At 50.6% G+C, this 20,387-nt stretch overlaps 1 protein-coding gene and 1 pseudogene across 10 annotated transcripts in view; one reads left to right on the forward strand and one right to left on the reverse strand.

Annotated features, from left to right (window-relative positions):
• SREBF2 (sterol regulatory element binding transcription factor 2) overlaps positions 1–20,387 on the forward strand; it is a 62,782-nt gene that overhangs the window by 14,737 nt on the left and 27,658 nt on the right. For 4 of the 10 annotated variants that reach the window (XR_006740753.1, XR_006740752.1, XR_006740751.1 and 1 more), the window contains exons 2-11: positions 8,081–8,512; positions 9,573–9,754; positions 10,411–10,557; positions 11,954–12,175; positions 13,359–13,473; positions 13,630–13,829; positions 15,264–15,456; positions 16,184–16,365; positions 18,002–18,275; positions 19,639–19,808. Coding sequence is in view for 7 of the 10 variants with exons in the window: in XM_045577047.1 (XP_045433003.1) it covers positions 8,081–8,512; positions 9,573–9,754; positions 10,411–10,557; positions 11,954–12,175; positions 13,359–13,473; positions 13,630–13,829; positions 15,264–15,456; positions 16,184–16,365; positions 18,002–18,275; positions 19,639–19,808 (2,117 nt within the window). In the remaining 3 variants the exon portion in view is untranslated. Of the gene's footprint in view, positions 1–2,078; positions 2,085–8,080; positions 8,513–9,572; positions 9,755–10,410; positions 10,558–11,953; positions 12,176–13,358; positions 13,474–13,629; positions 13,830–15,263; positions 15,457–16,183; positions 16,366–18,001; positions 18,276–19,638; positions 19,809–20,387 lie in introns of those variants that run through there. The other 6 variants (XM_045577048.1, XM_045577049.1, XM_045577050.1 and 3 more) reach the window with 6 other exon arrangements.
• Positions 1,701–2,036, reverse strand: LOC118712051 (annotated as a pseudogene).

Genomic DNA, 20,387 nt, shown 5'->3' on the forward strand with positions numbered 1-20,387 from the left:
TTAGCCCTAGCTGGTTTGGCTCAGTGGACAGAGCCTGGGCCCAGGACTGAAGGGTCCCAGGTTCGATTCTGGTCAAGGGCACAAACCTCAGTAGCAGGCTCGATCCCTGGCCTCAGTCAGGATGCGTGTGGGAGGCAACCAATCTATGTGTCTCTCTCCCATGGATGTTTCTCTCTGTGTCTCTCCCTCTCCCTCCACTCTCTATAAATCAAAGGAGAAATATTCTTGGGTGAGGATTAAAAAATAAACATATATTTAAATAATTGGATGTATGTAATGTAGCAAAATTAAATTTCTGAAATATTAAAAACACACTCATACTAATATTTTAAAGATTTATTAACTTTGTAAACAAGAATAACAATCAGGATGACAAAGTTGGATCTAAGGAAAATGCAAAAAACTTTGATTTACATACTAGGAAGAATAAAATTCAAATTTAGATGTAAAACTAGTTAATGTCCCACAGGACAATAGAAACAAAGCCTTCAAGGCTATCTTTTTCTTCTTCTTTTTCTTTTTTTGCCAGACAGAAGTCATGTGCAGTTTATGAGTGGAAAGGTAAATATCTAACTTTACAGAATGTGGACCTAATCAGCAGTATATGGAAAGTTAAACAAGTTTATGTTCCCATAGAGCGTCAGGTGACTTTTTGCTGGGCAAGTTAGACGTGCCTATCTCTAGTATGACTTTAAAGAGATACTTTTTTTTTCTTTTCAAGTTTTAGATAATTTTTCTTAAGTCACAATTGGGGTTAAGATGGCTGGATCTGAAGTGGAAGAGAGTCCTTGGTGAAAGTAATTGTAAGAATTTGTTAAATGGAACTGTGAGATCCAGACAGAAGAAGATGGCAGGGAGCAGACAGGGAGGCACGGTGCTTCCATTCAGGTGCGGCAAAGGGAGTGGGTGTTTTCCCCCGATGCGTGATGAGATGGCTGAGTGGGAAGTGAAGTCCCTTGGAGCAATTGGTGAGAAGCTTTGTTTAAGAAATTTGATTTGGTCTGAAAGACTGTTGGACCAGCAGGATATTAGAGAAGAAGATTGTCACTGGGTAGGAGGCTGCCGTGGAGATGAGGCAGAGGATGGAAGTGGAGCAGAGATAACTCTGATGCCACGGAAGGAGAACTGCCAGAATTTCAAAGCAAACTTGCTGCGAGGAAGGGAGAAAGAACAACTGAGGGTGGTGCTGAAGATCACTCTCCTGGTTGAAACTCAGGTGTCCTGCTATGTTGGACCAGAGTAGCCAGGACTGGCCAGCAGAGCTGGAACCCTCTGAGGCTGCCCTGAGAGAGAGCCAAGCAGAGCAGACTAGAAAACCAGTTGAGAGTGACTTTGGCTACCTTGGTGCTTTCTTTTTCTCTTTTCAAATGTTTGATTTTGTGATAGGTGATATATGCAAAGGCATATATGACACGTTTGTGTGTATTGTTAAACACAAGTATTTGAGAAACTCCACCTCCCCACTCAATATTTCCCTTTGTGGTTTCTTTGCCAGTAAAGAGTTCTCTTATCCAGCTGGTGTTGCTCAGTGGTTGGACATCGACCCATGAACCAGGAGATCACAGTTCGATTCTCCATCAGGATCGATCCCTAGTGGGGGATGTGTAAGAGGCAACCAATTAATGATTCTCTCATCATTGGTGTTTCTATCCCTCTCTTCCTCTCTGAAGTTTATTTTATTTTAAGATTTTTTTTTTTTTAACAAATCCATTGTATTTATTTACTTTTCAATAAATTTAAGTCCTCGAGGGGAACAGCATTACACAGATTCTGTGTCCAGTGGCCTTAGGGGGAAAGTTGCTTCAGAATTGAGCACGAACATGCCTGCCGCTGTTTCCAAGCGTGTGAGTTCCCTTTTCCCAGATTACTCCATGCCACCAGGAGTCACTGCAGGGTTCCCTGCTTTGTACACATAAGCACATGCTTTGTCTAGATAAAATTCCGTTTCATCTCGAGCATAAGCACCTTCCATTTTAAGAAGAGCCCGCTTATAACTGGCAGAAGGCCTTGGACCACAGCCTCCCAGACATTTCCATTGTTACAGAAGTCCTGTTCTCAGCGGGCCCCAAAGTCCAGCAGCAGGAGTTCCACTACTAGTAAGGTTTTTTAATTATTAGAAATAAAGCCTCTTAGGAGGGGAGATGACATCATCGGGCTGAAAGCAGGACACTCGAGAAGGACGCTCCTTGGGAACTCGGTTTGTGTTTACCTCTCTCTGCCCGCTGGCTGTGGTCGGTCTCCTTCCCATTGACCCACACACATCACACACCATGTTTACTTTTGTGTTCTTATGTTTGTCGGGCTGAGCTAATGTGAAAGATAAAATGAACCAAACTAAGTCAAGAAAGTTTAGGTGAATATCCTTATGAACTTAGAGATGAGGGACTTTTAAAATGTAACACAAAACCATGTAATTTTACTACATAATATTAACATTTGTAAGTGGTCAATTCTGTTATAATGCAACATATAAATTCCTAAAAATCACCATACTATGTAAAATCATGCAGTAAAAACCACAGGGCTTATGTGGGGGTGTCATAATATTAAACACTAGAGGATAAATAAATAGAAATAGGAACCTAGTAACACCGCAGTTTTGCAGATGCTAGTGGCTAAGCAGTGTATGAATACCGCAATGAAAATAGAGCCTTACCTTGGAAAGAGAGAAGGTTTGCTTGTGCAGGTAGGCACTGGAGGGTACTGCTGCAGCTCATTGTGATGGAGGAGGAGGGTTACCTGAAGCCACAGGGAAAGTTGTGGCCTTTGTGACAGAAAGTAGATGGTTGTGGTTAAGAACGCATGCGGTGACCCCCAGGCTGGTGCCTGTGTGCATTTTGTGTATTCCCATGTGGCCCATTTCAGCTGGGTATGGTGTTCTGCATTTTCTAGTGTTTCTCTCTTGCATAAGTAAACACAAATTCAGGTTATGCTCAGATTACTTCCTTAATATATTCAATGCATTGGGACAAATTTGCATTTTCAAAATAAGAGTCTAAGCAAAACTGACAGTCAAAAAAATCACTATGAATAAATTGTACTACCTAATACTAAGTGCTGGGTACCAAGCTGTGGATTCTATGTGAATGCTCTCTCAACAACCCCATGCGTTAGGGATAATTGTCAGCCATATTTTATAGATGAGAAAGCTGGTTCAGAGAGGAAAAACTTGCCCCAAGTTGCCAGGTTAAGACATGGTAACTCTTAGTGATTATTTAATTGTTTTTCCTGAACAAATTAAAAGTAACAAAGTGTGGCAACTATAGTAAGAAAGAGTAAATATCCATAATATATTATCAATAATTTTTTTTTCAAATCAATAAATAGAGACAATTCAATAAAAATAAAAAAAAATGGCCCCAACTGGTTTGGCTCAGTGGATAGAGCGTCAGCCTGCGGACTCAGGGTCCCAGGTTTGATTCTGGTCAAGGGCATGTACCTTGGTTTCTGGCACATCCCCAGTAAGGAGTGTGCAAAAGGCAGCTGATTGGTGTTTCTCTCTCATCGATGTTTCTGACTATCCCTCTCCCTCTCTATAAAAAAGTAATAAGATATATATATTTTTAAAAACGGACAAAGGTCTGGATCAGGCAATTTACAAAGGAAGATATATTATACAAATGGCCAATAAAATTGGTAGGAGGGACATTCAGCCTCATTGGTACTCTCATACACATCAGAACAATTAGATGTCCTTTCCCCCACTGTCTGATGGACAGCAGTAGATGTGGGTGGGAAATGCTGGCAGGAGCAGGGACTGCTGTAACCTTGCCAAAGCACACATACTGTCCTTTGATTCAGCCATCTAATGCTAGACATTTATCCCATGAAATAATCAGATAAGTGGGAAAAGATTTTTGTTCAAAACCCATCCATCATTACATAAGTGGTTAAATCTAGAGCGTCAGTACAATAAATACAAAGCAATGCAATTCTTTGAAATTCTCAAAATGGATGATACAACCAATATCCATAATGGTTGACCATGAATATACTTCATGCTTCATATACCAAATAGATCTTCAGTGTGATCCTGTTTCACAAAACCATTCACATACATGTTCATGGTGTGTGGGAAAACAAGCCCTTATAGGAAAAAGTCTGACGGACACAGTTTGGAGACAGTGTTGCCCCACTTGGGACCTTCAGACTCGTCGTTCCTGACCAGCATTAATCTGACCATAAGTCAGGTGACCTCATTTTCAGGTAGATGCCACTCGGCTGAGCAGGGCAAAGTGACTTCTGTTACTTCAGATTACAAGTTCCATAAAGTGCAGTTGAACTGGGGGTCTCTTTGGTTGACTGGTTTCAGTGCACAGGTGACAGCTGGAGTCTCTAATTTTGGTTACCAGCTTTTAAGGAGCCCATAACCCAGGTCTAGTTTCTTGGGCCTAGTCCACTTTATTAGCAACTTCACCCTTAGTTTAAGAAGCAGCTGAAGCCTAGCAGGTGGGGCTCAGTGCGTGAGAGGTCATGGTTTGATTCCTGGTCAGGGCACATGCCCGGGTCACAGGCTCTAGCCACTAGGGAGCATGCAGGAGGCAGCCGATCAATGATTCTTCTCTTTCATCATTGATGTTTCTATCCTTCTCTCCCTCTTCCTTCCTCTCTCTGAAATAAAAACCTATAAAAGAAAGAGCCCTGGCCGGTTTGGCTCAGTGGATAAAGTGTCCACCTGAAGGGTCCTGGGTTCAATTTCAGTCAAGGCTTGAGGGCTCAATCCCCAACAGGAGGGTATGTGCAGGAGGCAGCTGGTCAATAATTCTTGCTCAGCATTGTTTCCATCTCTCTCCCTTCCCCTCTGAAATCAATAAAAACAGATGTTTTTAAAAGAAAAGGGAAAAAAAAGCAGCCGAAAACAGGAATGTGGCTGGGGGGAAGGAGGAGGGGTGGTGGCTGCCAGGGGTGGCCCACCCAGCTTCAAGCCCTGGGGGCCCAGCTCATCAGGCAGAAACAGGAACCTATTTTCAAAGCTCCATAAAACCTGAGCCTCTCCCAGGCCTGCCTTTTCTGGGCTTCATGGCTCTCTGTGGAAATGAGAGCCGGTGTCATCGGAGCAGGGACCAGCACGGAGACGCTAGGATGCTCCCACGGGGTGGGGAGCTCGCATTCCACAGCAAAGCTAAGCTCAGGGCGGGCCTCCTGCGCCCATTTCTCCAGGCCTCATTCTGTTTGGCGGGACCCCTCCCCCCTTCTCTCACTGCAGACCAGATGGGGGTCCCCGGGAGGCCTGTGCACCCCGCAGGAGCAGTGGCTCAAGAGCTTCTTCCTGTTCCTTCTTCCCTCAGATGCTGGGTCTTAACGGGCCCTCTGCGCCAATAAGCCCAGTGCCCATCTGCCTGGCTGGAGAGAACGCCATTGGAGCTTGTCAAGTGTGGGCTGAAAGGATTTATTTTTTTAATTTAAGTGTTCCATCTGCCTGCACATTCTCACCCTGCTCTGTGCACTAAGCTGGGTCTCTGTGAGTTGCCTCATGTCTGCCCACGGCAGGCTTTGGAGAGCGCTCAGGGGAGTGGTGTAAGTGGAGCCAAGGGCCTGTGTAGTGGGTGCTCCAGAAGCACACTAAGAGGGACCTCTGCAAAGGTCTGACCCTCGCCAAGCACTTTGTATAACTTACCTTACTGATCCTCCCAACAAGCCAAGTGAGGACCCTTATTTTTCCCAGCAAGTATTTATTGAACACCTACTATGTGCTAGATACCATTTTAGGCACTGGGAAACAGAATTGAACTAAACAGGAAAAAAACCTGCTTCATACACAAATAAGTTACAAATATAAATTACCAACAGAAAGACATAACACGTGTTCATCAAAACACATGTAATAGTCCCAACTTCAAACTACCCATGTCACCAGTGGCATGGTATATTCACCCAGTGAAATGCTTTATGGCAATGAAAATGAAGTCTGTAACTACATGTAACAATATGGAGGAATCTTACAGATATAAAGTGCAGAAATAGAGAAAATGAATCTAAGCTGTTAAATAAGTCAGGATAGCATTCTTAAGGTGAGCATTCTTTTTAAAAAATATATATTTTTATTGATTTCAGAGAGGAAAGAAGAGGGGGAGAGAGAGAAAAACATCATTGATGAGAGAGAATCATTGACTGGCTGCCTCCTGCACGCCCCCTACTGGGCGGGGGTTGAGCCCGCAACCCGGATATCTGCCTTGACTGGAATTGAACCCAGGACCTTTCAGTCCGTAGGCCAAGGCTCTGTCCACTGAACCAAACCGGCTAGGGCAAGGTGAGTAGTCTTAAGGTGGCCTATTGTGGTGAGGGAATCGAGAGAAGTGACTTGCCCAGGTTCACACAGCAGTTTAGGTACGGAGCCTGTGCCCCTCTACCTGGCGTCTGGCCCCTTTTGCCTTCGCCCTCCTTAGGGTTCCATGGATTAAAGTAAGATTCCTAGTCCTGCAGGTGGCCTCACAGGTCAGCCAGAGAGTGACGCTCCCTTGGCACAAAGCAGGCTTCTGTGTCAGTTCCCCAGACTCCGAGTTTTATGGGATTCCAGAAAGCTCAACAATTACCAGGTTTCTCTTAACGATTTTCTTAAAGCTTTTTATGATCTTGTGGTGTATTGTATTTGAAATGTCAGTACCAATTGCATTTTGTTTAAAGTTTGTGCTGAGTCTGAGGACATTTCTTAGTTTAATTGTATATTAAGGAATTGAAATTGGTTGATACAAGTGACAGTATGGGTGGCGATCTCTCCCTCACAACAGGCGGCGTGGAGGCAGAGCAGGGTCGAGGTGTTGGTAAATAACCACTCTGCCGCCTTTAACCTGGTTAGGTGCTGTTCAGCCAGCAGTTTGAATTAACTAGACACTTAAAGTGCTAACCTGCTAAGTTCCAGTTGTCCGATGTGGAAACCCCCATTAGCATTTTGCTTGCCGGATGTGAGATTTTTCATAGTCCAGGCTCAGCGACCGCGGGTTCTGGTAGAGCCTGGGAGGGACTTGCTGTGGAGGTGTGGGGAAATGAGGGAAGTGTTTGGGGGGCTGTTTGTTTTTGTTTTGTTTCTTATTTTGGTGACCAACTCACAACATCCTGTGGCCTTGAGGGTGTGGAGAGGGGGTACCACAATTCAGGAACAAGCAGTAACTCTTTGGGAATGTATTGGCGAGGATGGGGGGCAGGCAGTATGTGGACAGCGTAGAGAACTGTAGATCTGAAAAGTACCTGGGACAAAGCTGAGACTCTAGACTCCTACCAGGGACCGCCCTGTGAGGAGAAAGGAAGGAGCCATGAGATGAGCCATGGATTAGGCCGGTAAACTGGCGGGAGGGTGAACCAGGGGAAGAGGCCCTGGACGCAGACGTGCAGCCTCCTGGGCCAGGAATTCAGTGGTCCCAGGGACTTGGAGCATGGTCTCCAGGTGGACACATCCTGTTGGTCCCACAGACTCCCTGCCCAGGGGGAGGGCACAGCCAGAAGAGGGCCAGAGTGGGCCCGATAAAGCATGGCGTCCAAGGCACAGGTTGCTCTACCCTGAGCCTCTGGCAGGAAATGCACTGAGGGCAGAAACCTGGCGTGTCCTGATGAGCTTTGTGACCTTGGCCAAGTAATTTCCCTGTTCTGGACTTTATGGATGATTTTTCACTCATCCCACCCCTAAATATTCATGACATGGGGCCCTTCAACTTCATTGTCCCTGAGGTTCTTGGGGGTACCAAGTGCTCAGGGCTATGCCCATCGTGGAGAGAAAGCCCAGAGCCTGCCTGGGTCTGCAGCCAACTCTCCCTCGTGGGAGCAGAGCTAAGTTCTGCGCCCCAGAGCCTTAGGACAGGGACTACCCACTTTCTGTCCCGGCTCTAAAATGGAATCAGCAATGCCCTCCCAAAATAACCCTCCCCCAGCACAGGGGCAGTTCCTGCCAGCCTGGTGCGGTCAGGAAGGAGGGGGGAAAGGGCCTGGAGGTGGGGTGGGGTCCCTGAGAGAGAGGTGGGGTTCCTGACCCCTTTCTGCTCTGATCTTGGGAATGCCATTGGGTTGTCATACCTGTTTCTTAAGCACATTTGAAAATTATTAAATATTTTGGATTCCCATAAAATGGCTCCTTCTTATCTGTTCACAGAGATGCTGCAGTTAGTCAGCAATCAAGCGGGAGAGTTTCCTGACTTGTTCTCGGAGCAGCTGTGTGGCTCCTTTCCCAGCGGCGGTGGAAGTGGCAGCGGTGGCGGCGGCAGCAGTAATGGCGGGGGCAGCGGTGGTGGAGCCGGGGAGCCCTCTATGCAGCGCTCCTTCAGCCAGGTCCCATTACCTTCCTTCTCTCCCTCAGCCACCTCCCCGCAGGCTGCGGGGCTGCAGGTCAAGGTTTCCCCCTCCTCGGCTCCTAACCCGCCAAGGGCGACTCCCGTTCTTCAGCCCCGCCCCCAGCCCCAGCCCCAGCCCCAGCCTCAGCTGCAGCAGCAGACGGTGATGATCACCCCGACATTCAGCACTGCTCCCCAGACGAGGATCATCCAGCAGCCTCTGATATACCAGAATGCGGCTACCAGCTTCCAAGGTGACTCAGCAGTCGGATGTGGCAGTGACGGTGGTTGAAAAGTTTGTGTGTCAGTTTGCTTTGAGGCAGATTGTAAATGGCTCTGTCCTCTGGGGATGGCAGACTCTACAGATTTGGTCCTGTCTCAGTGAGGTTTTGGTAACTGGCAGTCAGAACTGTGGTCCAGGAGCAGTTCATATGCTGCCTCTTCAAACACCGTAATAGCTGTTGTGCCTGCCAGCAAGCAAGTAGACACAGGGCTGTCCTGGTAACGAGAGACGGAGGCCTGAGTAAAATTAGTCGGGAAACTTATGCAGGCAGCAGCCAGACCGTGGCACCTGTAGGCTGAGAGTCCTTCCTTCAGCAAACATCTCCTGAGCATCCATCGCAGAGGCTGACTCCAGCGGAGATGCCGAGTCTCCGAGGAGCAGGCCCTCAGTGTGCGGAGTGAAGGAGTGACTTTCCCTGATGTGCCGTGCCCCGGCGCCTTTTCATCAGAGCCCTCTGCCCTGGGGAGCCGGGACATTAGCATTGCCCGGACAGTCCTTCAGGGGGCTTCAAGGGTTTAGGGCGGGTGGGCACATCCGCCCTGCCGAGGCATTAGGGGCGAGTTAATTCAATGTTGGACCAAATGTAGCAAGCTGCCTCTTAAGTTGGTAATTTTGTATGGCCCTCCAATGATGTCATAAATATCCACATGGCCCTGGGCAGAAAGAAGGTTCCCCAGCCTGGTCTAGGGGATGGGGAGAGGCTGAGTTAGTCATCCCGAAGTGCACTTTCTGTTCAGTCTGTTAGCTCCCTTGCTGGGCACAGTCATTCGCTGACTAGCTTCCCTCGCCTCCACCCCAGCACCCAGAATAATAAAATAACTGGCACTCGTTCCCTCAGAAATGGATGCAGCCCCTCTGGGATGCTCTTGTTATGAGACCAGCTTGTAAATGGCTGTGCACGTCTTTCAGCAGCAGGTGGGGAGTCGGGATCGTTATGAGGCACTCCATCCTCGGTTATTGCTGCAGCTGCGGTTTCTTAAGCACAGAATGCACTCCTCGTCCATGTGACTCTTTTCTCCTCTTCTCCCAAGTCCTTCAGCCTCAAGTCCAAAGCCTCGTGACCTCCTCCCAGGTGCAGCCGGTCACCATCCAGCAGCAGGTGCAGACCGTGCAGGCGCAGCGCGTGCTGACGCAGACGGCCAATGGCACGCTGCAGACCCTCGCCCCGGCCACGGTGCAGACAGTGGCCGCGCCCCAGGTGCAGCAGGTCCCGGTAGGTGGCTGACCAGGATTCAGGGCGGCACTGCTGGGGTTGTTGGCTGGTCTTTGGTTGAAGATGTGATCTACGAACAAAGAAGGACCATTGGAGCGTGAGGAACAGCTCACAGGGTGGGTGGGGAGGCCTGGGCCCTGTAAGGCACCAGTGAGCTTGGGATAGAGATCTGGCTGAGGTGGCATCTGAGGATGTACACTGGCACTCACATAGAGCCAGTGAATGCAGGGGTATTATTTACATAGATAATGGGCATAAAACTGGGAAGAAAATGTGCTAAAACCTTATTAAGTCATGTATCATAGTGGAACTGTATTTTCTTACTAGCAAAGTAATTTACCTTTAAAATATTTTTTCTTGGTTTATCATTTCTGCTTCTCAGCCAGGTTCCTGGCTTTCCTGGGTATATCCAAAAGCAGACCTCTCCCCGCCACCTCAGCGAGCCGTGCTGTTCTTCCCCTGCAAGGCCACTGGCACTCTCTCCTCTAAGCCTTTCGACCTGACACTCAGGGCTCTCTTTCTCCTCCTAGTTTTCAAGCTGTATTCGTAGTTTCATGAAAATTTTATTTTCTCTTTCTTTCCTGGAGGCACTGTGCAGTTAGAAGCTAATGCAAAATAGGAAAGTAATACACCTCCCTCTGTCCTTCTCCACCCAGGTCCTGGTACAGCCTCAGATCATCAAGACAGATTCCCTTGTTCTGACCACACTGAAGACAGATGGCAGCCCTGTCATGGCCACAGTCCAGAACCCAGCCCTCACCGCCCTCACCACCCCCATTCAGACAGCCGCCCTGCAAGTACCAGTAAGAGCCACCTCCACACCCCACACCCCCCTCGCCCTCCGCCCTCCCCCTTCTGCCTCCTTTCTGGGAGGTGTTGGGCCTCAGAGAGGGAAACAAAGCCTCTGTGTGAATGAGGGCAGGAGCTTTGTGCCATGTGTCACCTTCTCAGCTGCTCAGGAACAGCAGAGGAGCCCCAGTTCCTGGACAATATCTTCGCGAAAGACCATTCCCCTCTCAGGTCCTGCTGAGGGAGGTTTAGCTTTTGAAGGATCCTAGACCCACTAGGCAGGGAGGGCTCCAAGGTAAGAGACATGGAAGGCATCTGTCCTTCAATGTGGGGTTTCAGCCACTTTGAGCATCTTAGCAAGACAGTCTGACAGAGGAAAAGGTGGTCAGAATTTGAAAGCAAGCTTTACTCATATAGCAGCCAAGCACTGGAAGCAACCCAAATGTCCATCCAAAGGAACTATGATACTACGAGTTCATGATTGAACCTCAGATGCGTATGATGAGCAAAAGATGCCTGTCAAGAAAGAGCTCGTGCTAACGACCCCTACGTGAAGCTCAGAAGAGCAGAAACGAGCCGTGGTGGGAGCGCAGAGCAGGTCACACAGGAGGAAGGGCGGGCGTTCCTGGGAAGAGGCATGAGGGGACTTTAGGGGCGGAAACGCTGTTTTGATCTGGGTTATCTTAGTTACACCCGTTGTATACCTACATAACAATGGAAGCTGTACACTTAAAATGTTTATTTCTTATGTGCAAATTATTTCTTGGTAACTAATGAAGTTGAGCAGCTTTTTATTTGTATTGGTCATTTGGATATTTGAGGCAATTTATTGGACAAAATAAAACCAAAATTAGTAAAAATAGAAACAGAGAAAGCAGATTTGAGGGGGTAAGCAGGGAGAGCCCCTATGGTTGGCCTATTGATTTAATCAGTTGGCTCTGATGAGAGTGTCAGTCCTAGCCTTGAGCTCTTTGATAGCCAAATTGTATAAGGAAAGGCAGTAAGTTGCTTAACTGTCATGTGACGGGACATGTGTCATACACTGGGGGAAAGTTTCCCCGGGGCCAGAGCCATGTGGTCCTGTATATGAGCTCAGCTCAGGGATGGTTCATGGCTTGACAGCAAAGCAGAAATCATATGACTTGTTCCTGGACCCACTAGACCCAAGGATAGGACACGTTTATCCACTTTAGTCCTGTTGGAGTGTTATTTGTGGACAGTGATTCTGAAAGAGGTGGGTTCTGAGGTACCAGGCTCCTCAGGCTGCTTGGGCCTGACAACCAGGAAGTCTTAGGCCACAGAAAGCATTGCTGAGTGATGGACATGGACAAGCTACTAGTTTGTCTTGTGAGGTTGCCTGACTTAGACTAACCGAGGGGTAATTCTGCCCTGTGTCTGTGCCTATTCTAGACCCTGGTGGGCAGCAGTGGGACCATTCTGACCACAATGCCTGTGATGATGGGACAAGAGAAAGTGCCCATTAAGCAGGTACCCGGGGGAGTCAAGCAGCTTGAACCCCCCAAAGAAGGAGAAAGACGGACGACACACAACATCATTGAGAAGCGGTATCGCTCCTCCATCAATGACAAAATCATTGAGTTGAAGGACCTGGTCATGGGGACAGATGCCAAGGTAGGTGCCAAGCAAGATGGTGTTTCGTGCCCAACCATCTTCCTCTACCTGTCTCGGAAATTTAGGAATCTCCAGGCCTGGGATGAGTGAATGCAAATTAGGTGCTTTTTTATTAAAGCACTTGGGATTTTTCCAGATGACAGACTGTCCCCCAGCATACAGGGACTGTTGGGGTTGGTAAGCAGTGGCCTTCCTGGACCTTTGACTTTGCTCTGCTGTGATCATGGGCCCCAGAGTCACAGGCGGAGAAGTACCTGCCACTCACTGGGGCCAGGCACACAACTGTGCCCTGATGCCAGCTGATGGCATTGCCAGCCTGTTTCATTGTGCTCAGGGCGGCTAGCAGTGTTTTTCCCTGCTAGGGAAGAGAGAAACTGGAATTGGCTCTGGGATCAACAGTAAATAGAAGAAATTGATTTTTTATATAATTCTAATGTTTTAATGAATGTATCTCTGGCACTAGAGTTTTTTAAAAAACTTGTTTATTTTCACCTCTTTTTTTTTTGTTTGTTTGTTTTTTTTTTTTAAGAAAAGTTGAGCCCTAGCCAGTTTGGCTCAGTAAATAGCTCGTCAGCCTGCAGACTGAAGAGTCCCAGGTTCAATCCCAGTCAAGGGCACATGCCCAGGTTGCAGGCTCGATCCCCAGTGGGGGGCATGTAGGAGGCAGCCAATCAATGTTTCTCCCTCATCATTGATGTTTCTATCTCTCTCTCCCTCTCCTTTCCTCTCTGAAATCAATAAAAAAAATACGTTAAAAAGAAAATCTGACTTTCCTTTGTAACCTACAAATCTGAAAGGTATCTAATATTACCTTTACCCAAAATAACCATCCAACAGTGTTTTGTTTTTTGTCATTTGTTTTCCTTTAAGTTTGTTTGATGCTGGTATTATTATAGGAAGTTGTCATACAGCTAAATGTATTTATCAAGTGTCTATGTGCCAGGCTGGGAGCTAAGCTCTTTCTGGGTATTACCACATTTAGCCCTCACTGCATGCCTATGATTTATATCATTATCATTATCCCCTTTATAAGGAGGGGGAAAGTGCTTTCTTATTAAGATGACAGCAGAGCTGATCAGTTGGGGAGCCAGCATCTGAACTCAGCCCCACCAGCCCGGGGCCTCTGCCCTCCTAGCTGTGCAGCCTGCACTGTGCCACTGTTTTTCGCCCTTCCCCTTGCCAGATGCACAAGTCTGGCGTTTTGAGGAAGGCCATCGACTACATCAAATACCTGCAGCAGGTTAACCACAAACTGCGCCAGGAGAACATGGTGCTGAAGCTGGCGAGCCAGAAGAACAGTGAGTGCTCGTTGAGAGAATGGTGTCAGCACGGTGCCCGGCACCAGGGGCCCATTGATGCAGAGGAGGTGCCTCCGGGGGTGGAGCAGGTGCAGGGCCATCGCCCCTCATCTAGCCCAGCCCACGGGGACTCTGTGGAAACAGACCGTTTGCCAGTTAGGGTTCTCTTTGCAGAGCTCCTGAAGGGCATCGACCTGGGCAGCCTCGTGGACAGTGATGCGGACCTGAAGATGGATGACTTCAATCAGAATGTGCTTCTGATGTCCCCGCCGGCCTCTGACTCGGGGTCCCAGGCCGGCTTCTCCCCCTACTCCATCGACTCTGAGCCCGGAAGCCCTCTGTTAGAGGAGGCAAAGGTAGGAGCTTCCGAAACCTCCATCTCCCCTCTGGATCTCTCCCATCTCCGAGTTAATGTGGGTGGAGGGGCGGGGGAGACAGGTGCCTGGGCTGGGAAGGAGCAGGAATTCTGTGACTATTAGCCCGCTTTGGAGAATACAGAAAGAAAACTTTATTCTCCGGGGGGGGGGATGACACAGTCGGGGTCTTTAAGTGGTTCAGTGTAGTCTGCTTGAGCGGGTCTTTGCTGGAACGGCTCATCAGACAGGAATGCGGGCCAGATCCAGAGCGGAAACAGCAGCTGTCAGGCGGGCGCGAGGCTTTGTGGAGGCGCCTCATTACCTCCCCCGCCGGAATGGGCCCGGCAAGCCCACTTTGCGAGGCTCGTCAGCTGGTGTGGGATGAGGCTGCCTCTGGGCCCTCTTCCGGGAATGATTACAGTTGTTGCAATCTCACAAATAACTTCAAACCAGGGGCCTTTAATAGACCGAGAAAGCCCCCGGCAGTGGCTGGCTAATGGGATTGGTTAAAAGAGGCTCGAGCCTAGTGTTCTTCCGGGACCGGGGTGGCCTCTGGGTCTGCACTGTGTTGACATTGGTGCTTTCTGACTCGGAAAGCACAAAGTTCCCTTCCAAGGTATGTTTCCAACTTTCCACATATCACTCACTGCGTTTTATTAAGGAAGCTCTATTTTCTAAATGGGATTCTGTTTGATAACAAAAGGCCATGTGATGTATACATGAAGTTGGTAGGTATCTCAACAGAAGACATTTTCAAATGATTTAAAAGCATTGAAATGCGTGGCATGGCACATGCACATCGGGAGTCGAGAGATTCGAGCCCGGCCTCCCCCCACGCCCCCCTGGGGGCTGCGGAGTGGCAGGGCCTCTGCCTCCAGTTCTCCCTCTGTAAGTGGGAGGGGAAAAGGCAACCTGTGGTTTTAAAACAGCAAGCTCCTGTTCAGAGATCCATGCGGAAGTCTGATCTTTAGCCAATCTATTGCAGGATAATTTATGTGATAAAGCACACCTATTCCACAGTATTGTACAGTATTCCCAGATACATACACTTACGTCACCATAATCAAGATGCAGAACATTTTCATCACGCACGAAGCTCTGTGTGAAAGCTGTGCAGGGAGTTCACCCCTCCTGCTCGGACCGCTGCTCCGGGCTCTGTCATGTGATTAGTCTGCCTGCTGTGGACCGCACAGAAATGGCCGTGCGGTGCTCTGCTGAGCGGCTCTGAGAAGCGCAGCTCGTCTGCCCTCTGCCTTTAGGACGCGCTGTTTTGAGGGTGGCAGAGGGAGAGTGCCGGAGGGTTGAGTGGCAGCTTCCTCCCGGCGTTACTCCTGGCTCAGTGCTCTTGAATGTAAACCTCACTACTGATTCTGAGCCACGTAAAAGGAAATGCTGCGAACTCATTCACTCTCACCTTGTGGCCCTGTGTTGAAGGTCAAAGATGAGCCGGACTCTCCTCCCATGGCGCTGGGCATGGTGGACCGCTCTCGGATCCTGCTGTGTTTCCTCACCTTCCTGTGCGTGTCCTTCAACCCCCTGACCGCCCTGCTGCGGTGGGGAGGGGCCCACGACCCGGACCAGCACCCGTCCTCGGGCTCCGGCCGCAGCGTGCTGTCACTGGAGTCAGGTGGGTGGAGGCCCTGTGCCACCGCATGAGTGGGCTGTCGGTGAGGAGAGGGCCTGTGGGCAGACTGCTCAGCCTGCTCCCCAGATCCCAGAGGGCGTTGGCAGTGACCCTCGCCTAGTTGCTTCTGGTAGGGTAGGGGCTGGCATAAGTTGCAGTTTGCAAGTAACAGAGCAAACCTGAGTTCAGTCAGAAAGAGCAAAATAAACTGGGAATCCACACTGCTATGATTCCCTGAAGACAGAATTTCAGATAGGGAGGGAGAGCAAGAGAAACATCAGCGACGAGAGAGAATCATCGATCAGCTGCCTCCTGCATGCCCCCTCCTTGGGATCAAGCCCACACCTCGGGCATATTTGGGAAATCGAACCACGACCTCCTGGTTCATAGGTTAATGTTCAACCATGGAGCCACATTGGCCAGACCCGGGGAGGCGAAGTGGGGTGTGGGGGGGTGACTTGAACGAGGTGTGATCTTTTTGCCTAAGTCATGAAACCAGTGGCCTAACCCCCTTGACTCACAAAGGTTTTTGTGGCACTCAGCTCCACAGTGACAGGGATTACAGGGTTCCTATTTGGGCTCCAGAATTGTCTCATTTTCCTGTCGTGTGGGGTGCTGCTGTCCTAAGCACTGAGACGCTGTTATTGAAGCGGTCCCGTTAGCTGCCCAGAGACAATGCTAGGGCCCGCAGGCGCCTTCCTCGCAGGCTGACGGAGGCGCTGCTCTGTAGGTTCTGGCAGCTGGTTCGATTGGATGATGCCAACGCTTCTCTTGTGGCTGGTCAATGGCGTGATTGTCCTGAGCGTCTTTGTGAAGCTGCTGGTCCACGGAGAGCCAGTGATCCGGCCACATTCGCGCTCCTCCGTCACCTTCTGGAGGCACCGGAAGCAGGCAGACCTGGACCTGGCCAAGGTGAGTCCTGCCCTCACCTCTCCCCCCCCAGGCTGAGCGATAACTTAGCGGGTTGTGTTATATGAAACGTCCTGTGGCAGGTGCTCGCAGGGGAAGGTGGCCGGAGTGCCAAGAGGACGAAGGGACCCTGCCCCTGACTGTCCCAGGCAGTGGGGCAGAGGCCCCTGTGCACAAAGACTCCATGGACACGATGACAGAAGACCAAGTGCTGCGGAGTTTGGGGCAGAGGCATTCGGCTGAGGGATCTGGGCTCGAGCAGAGCAGTCAGGTGCAGGAAGGACCTGCTAACCAGAGAGGAAGGCAAGACTATGTGGGAAATTGGGGGGCCGGCGAGGAGATGGCTGTGCCTGGAGCGTAGGGAATGTCAGGAGGGAGGCTGTTTGGGGCTTTTTCCCCAGTTTTGTGGAAAGCCAGGAAGATTTTGCAGGAAAATTAGCTGAAAGTTTTGTTTTGAAACCAGCAGAAGAGTTGGTAGGTAGGATTCTGGGGAACCCGGCCCTGAAGGCAGGGAAGCCCAAGAACCAGAACACCTTCAGCAGCAGCAAACCTCGGCCTGCGCCTCCTCCTGCGGCTCCTGGGTGCAGAGCAGGCAGGGAGAGTGGCCAGGACCTGGAAGTGAAAAGAGAGGGTGGCGAGGCATTTCATGTGACCCGGGAAGGAAGTGACCGGGACTGACTCGGAGAGGGGGGCTGGGAGAGGGGCTCCAGGCCGCGGTGCTGGGAAGTGCTGTGAGGGCCCTGTGGCAGGGCTGAAGCGGGCGGACAGAGTGGATAGGAAGCTCTGCGCCTGCGGGAGGGTGCCAGGGAGAGGGGAAGAGGCCAGAGCCCAAGGCTGAGCCCTGAGAACAGCCAGCGTCCCTGGAGAAGTCAGGAAGAGGAGCCAGGGGCACGAGGAAAGGCGCCTCCTGTGGAATCTGTAAATACAGGTGCTTCTGGGCCCCCTCAGACTGTCCTCGCGGAGCATTGTCACCCCCTTTCCCTGTAACCATTCTGGTCGTGCAGTGAGGCGGGAAGACAAGCCTGGGCTTCAGACTCACTGTATGATGTGGGGAAGGACAGGAGAGGTAACCTGTTTCTCAAGACGGTGGCCTGAGTCTTGTACCGCCAGTGATGAGAGAAACAGCGAGGAGGCAGGCTTCAGCTCAGGACCATAGATGCTCTGAGGCTGGCAGAGAGTTCATTCACATCCTTGGTTAGAGTGGTTCGGCCGGGGATTGGCTAGAACCGTGGATCTCAAACCTTAGCAGGCAGCCCTCGGGGGCTCTGGTTCAGTAGGTCCCGGAAGGTGGGGTAGGACAGCCAGGATTTGCCTTTCTAACAAGATCCCAGGGGCTGATGGTGCTGGTCTCCAGGGACCACACTTTGAGAACCTAAAAGATCACATAAGTCATCATCTAAATCTTACGCGTTAAAGTACTATGGGGAACGCTGAAATTATTTGCTCAAATATAGAACACAGCTCAGTCTCAATTTAGTAAAAATATCAGTAGTCATTCTTTCTATCGGATAATGATTTCCTATTTTTCTTTTCTTTTTAGCTTTCTGAAGTTTTCCAGATTTTTTTCAGTGAAAATGTTGATTAAAGCCAGAGGCCACAGTAAGACCTGTGACCATTCTCCCTTTTTGCTGCTTTCTAGGGGGATTTTGCGGCGGCTGCTGCCAACCTGCAAACCTGCCTGTCGGTGCTGGGCCGGGCGCTGCCCACCTCCCGCCTGGACCTGGCCTGCAGCCTCTCCTGGAACGTGATCCGCTACAGCCTGCAGAAGCTGCGCCTGGTGCGCTGGCTGCTCAGGAAGGTGTTCCAGGGCCGGCGCACCACCCCGGCGGCCGCAGGCCTGGTGGACGAGGCCAAGGCCAGCGCCCGGGACGCCGCCCTGGCCTATCACAGGCTGCACCAGCTGCACATCACAGGTGAGCGAGCGCGGTGCCCTGAGCCAGCTCCACCCTGGCTTGGATGCCAGTTTCCCGCCTCAGTCACCTCCCCTTGTACACTGCCCTGTTAGATGGTTGGGCAGACTTCCGCCCGCATCCACAGCTGTGAGGATGCGCATTACTATAGTTATTACATCATCAGTGTAAGGCACACACATCTTTTCTCATTTTCATCTCCAATTTGGGCTGTCTCCTCTACACATTGGCATGCCGTGGTTGTGTTGGCAGTTTTTCCCTTAGTGGTACTTAAATTAATCGGGAAACTTAAAAGTGATGGCACCTTAGATTCAATGGAACGTGGTCATTTATTTCACTTAACAAACTCCTGTTCTAATAGAGAGGCAGGTAGGCAGGTCAGCAAGCGGATGGCAGCTCAGTGTGTGGAGGAAGCAGGCGAATCGGGTGTCCATGGAGGTGGGTACTTGTTGGGTTTTGGAAAAGGCTTTCTGTGAAGTCTTGGCTTTGCCTAGTACTGGCTTTGCCTTTACCAGTTCTGCAGTGCTGGGGGCCAGGCGCTGTGCCGGGCTCTGACTGAGGAGACAGGTCAGTGAAACATGGATCCCACACTCCCAGTGCCCTCCCTTCCTCAAAGGAGAAAACCCAGTGGGACCTCCTGGGGGAGACAGGCTCCTAACACCTGTGCAGAATGAGGTATGGAGGCTGAGGCCTCCCCATTCCGGTACAAAGAGCGGTCCAGTGGGAAGAATGCAGGGCTGGGTGAGGCTGGGAGATCTGCTTGGCAACTGTCTGGACCTTTGATAGGGCCCACCTGAGGCTCAGCTTCCCCCTACTGCCTGCCCTGGCCACCTCCTGAACCTGTGAAAGCCTCCGAGCCTGGATGGACCCTCATGCCTTTGACCTCAGGGTCCCCACAGCTGAGCTGTCAGCCCTCACGCAGGAGGTGTATCACCTTTCCTGGCCGTCCAGCTGCTAACCTAAGATGTGTCTGCCGTCACTGCTCAATTTTGTGTTACTTTCTCAAAAGGGTGCATGGTTATATGCCATGGGGTCTGTTTTAAGGGAAAATAAGTTCAAATCAGGTGACTTCAAGCTTTTCCTCGCCTCTCACAGGCTGGGAGACACAGGCTGCGCTGTTGCGGTTTGGAAGAGGTTACATGTTCCCGTCTGAGTCCCTGCAGGCCCCGCTTACACAGAACCATGGGCATGACAGGCGTTTCCATGTCCCCTCTGAGGCGGGAAGAAACCTGCAGCTGCTAAGTGGCCGGGCCCAGCCCCCATCAGGACTGTCCAGGCAGAGTTATGTGCTTTGCCGTGTGTCTGCGGTGCCTCTGTGCTGGGGAAGCAGGAAAAGCTCGGTTTGGGTCTGTTTCCTCCTCCACAGGGAAGCTCCCCGCAGGATCCGCCTGCTCAGACGTCCACATGGCTCTGTGCGCCGTGAACCTGGCGGAATGTGCAGAGGAGAAAATTCCGCCGAGCACGCTGGTGGAGATCCACCTGACGGCGGCCTTGGGGCTCAAGACCCGGTGCGGAGGCAAGCTGGGCTTCCTGGCGGTGAGTCCTCCGGTTCCCTCCTGCGAACCTTCCACCTTCACTGGGCCTCCTCCCCAGCCTGGAGCTAAGATGCAAAAATAGCCATGGGCCCTGCTCTTGGGTGCTGACAGGTGCTTAGAGCAGTGAACAAAGCAGACCAAGATGCCCCCTTCGTGGCCCTTACCAGCGTGAGCAGGACATTTTGGTGCCATGAGACAAGATTGACTCAGTGTATAGTGACCCAGATTGGGAGTAATATGGACTCTTCTGCTCTTCAAGTGGGGATAAAAATTCTTGCAATCTTCTGGTCGTGTCTTCTGGTTCATTTATTTGCTCAAAAGGTATTCGTTGGGTACCCGTGTTCGTCAGGGCGCTGTGGATCCAGAAATGGAAGCTGGTGCACGTCTGCAGGGAGCCCAGGCCAGGCCGGGTGGGAGCTGTGGTCATCAGGCGTCTCCGGTGTCTGGGGTGGATCCAGCCTTGGGCGCTCCAGAGGGAATTCGCAGGCCCTCCCTGTTATCAGCTGGTTCCCAGGCCTCCTCTTACTCCAGCAGACAGGCGTGCTTCCCCCAGTGCCCACTTGGGGTAGGCTGCGGAATG

Source organism: Pipistrellus kuhlii, unplaced genomic scaffold (assembly GCF_014108245.1).
Source record: "Pipistrellus kuhlii isolate mPipKuh1 unplaced genomic scaffold, mPipKuh1.p scaffold_m20_p_81, whole genome shotgun sequence".
NCBI lineage: Eukaryota > Metazoa > Chordata > Mammalia > Chiroptera > Vespertilionidae > Pipistrellus > Pipistrellus kuhlii.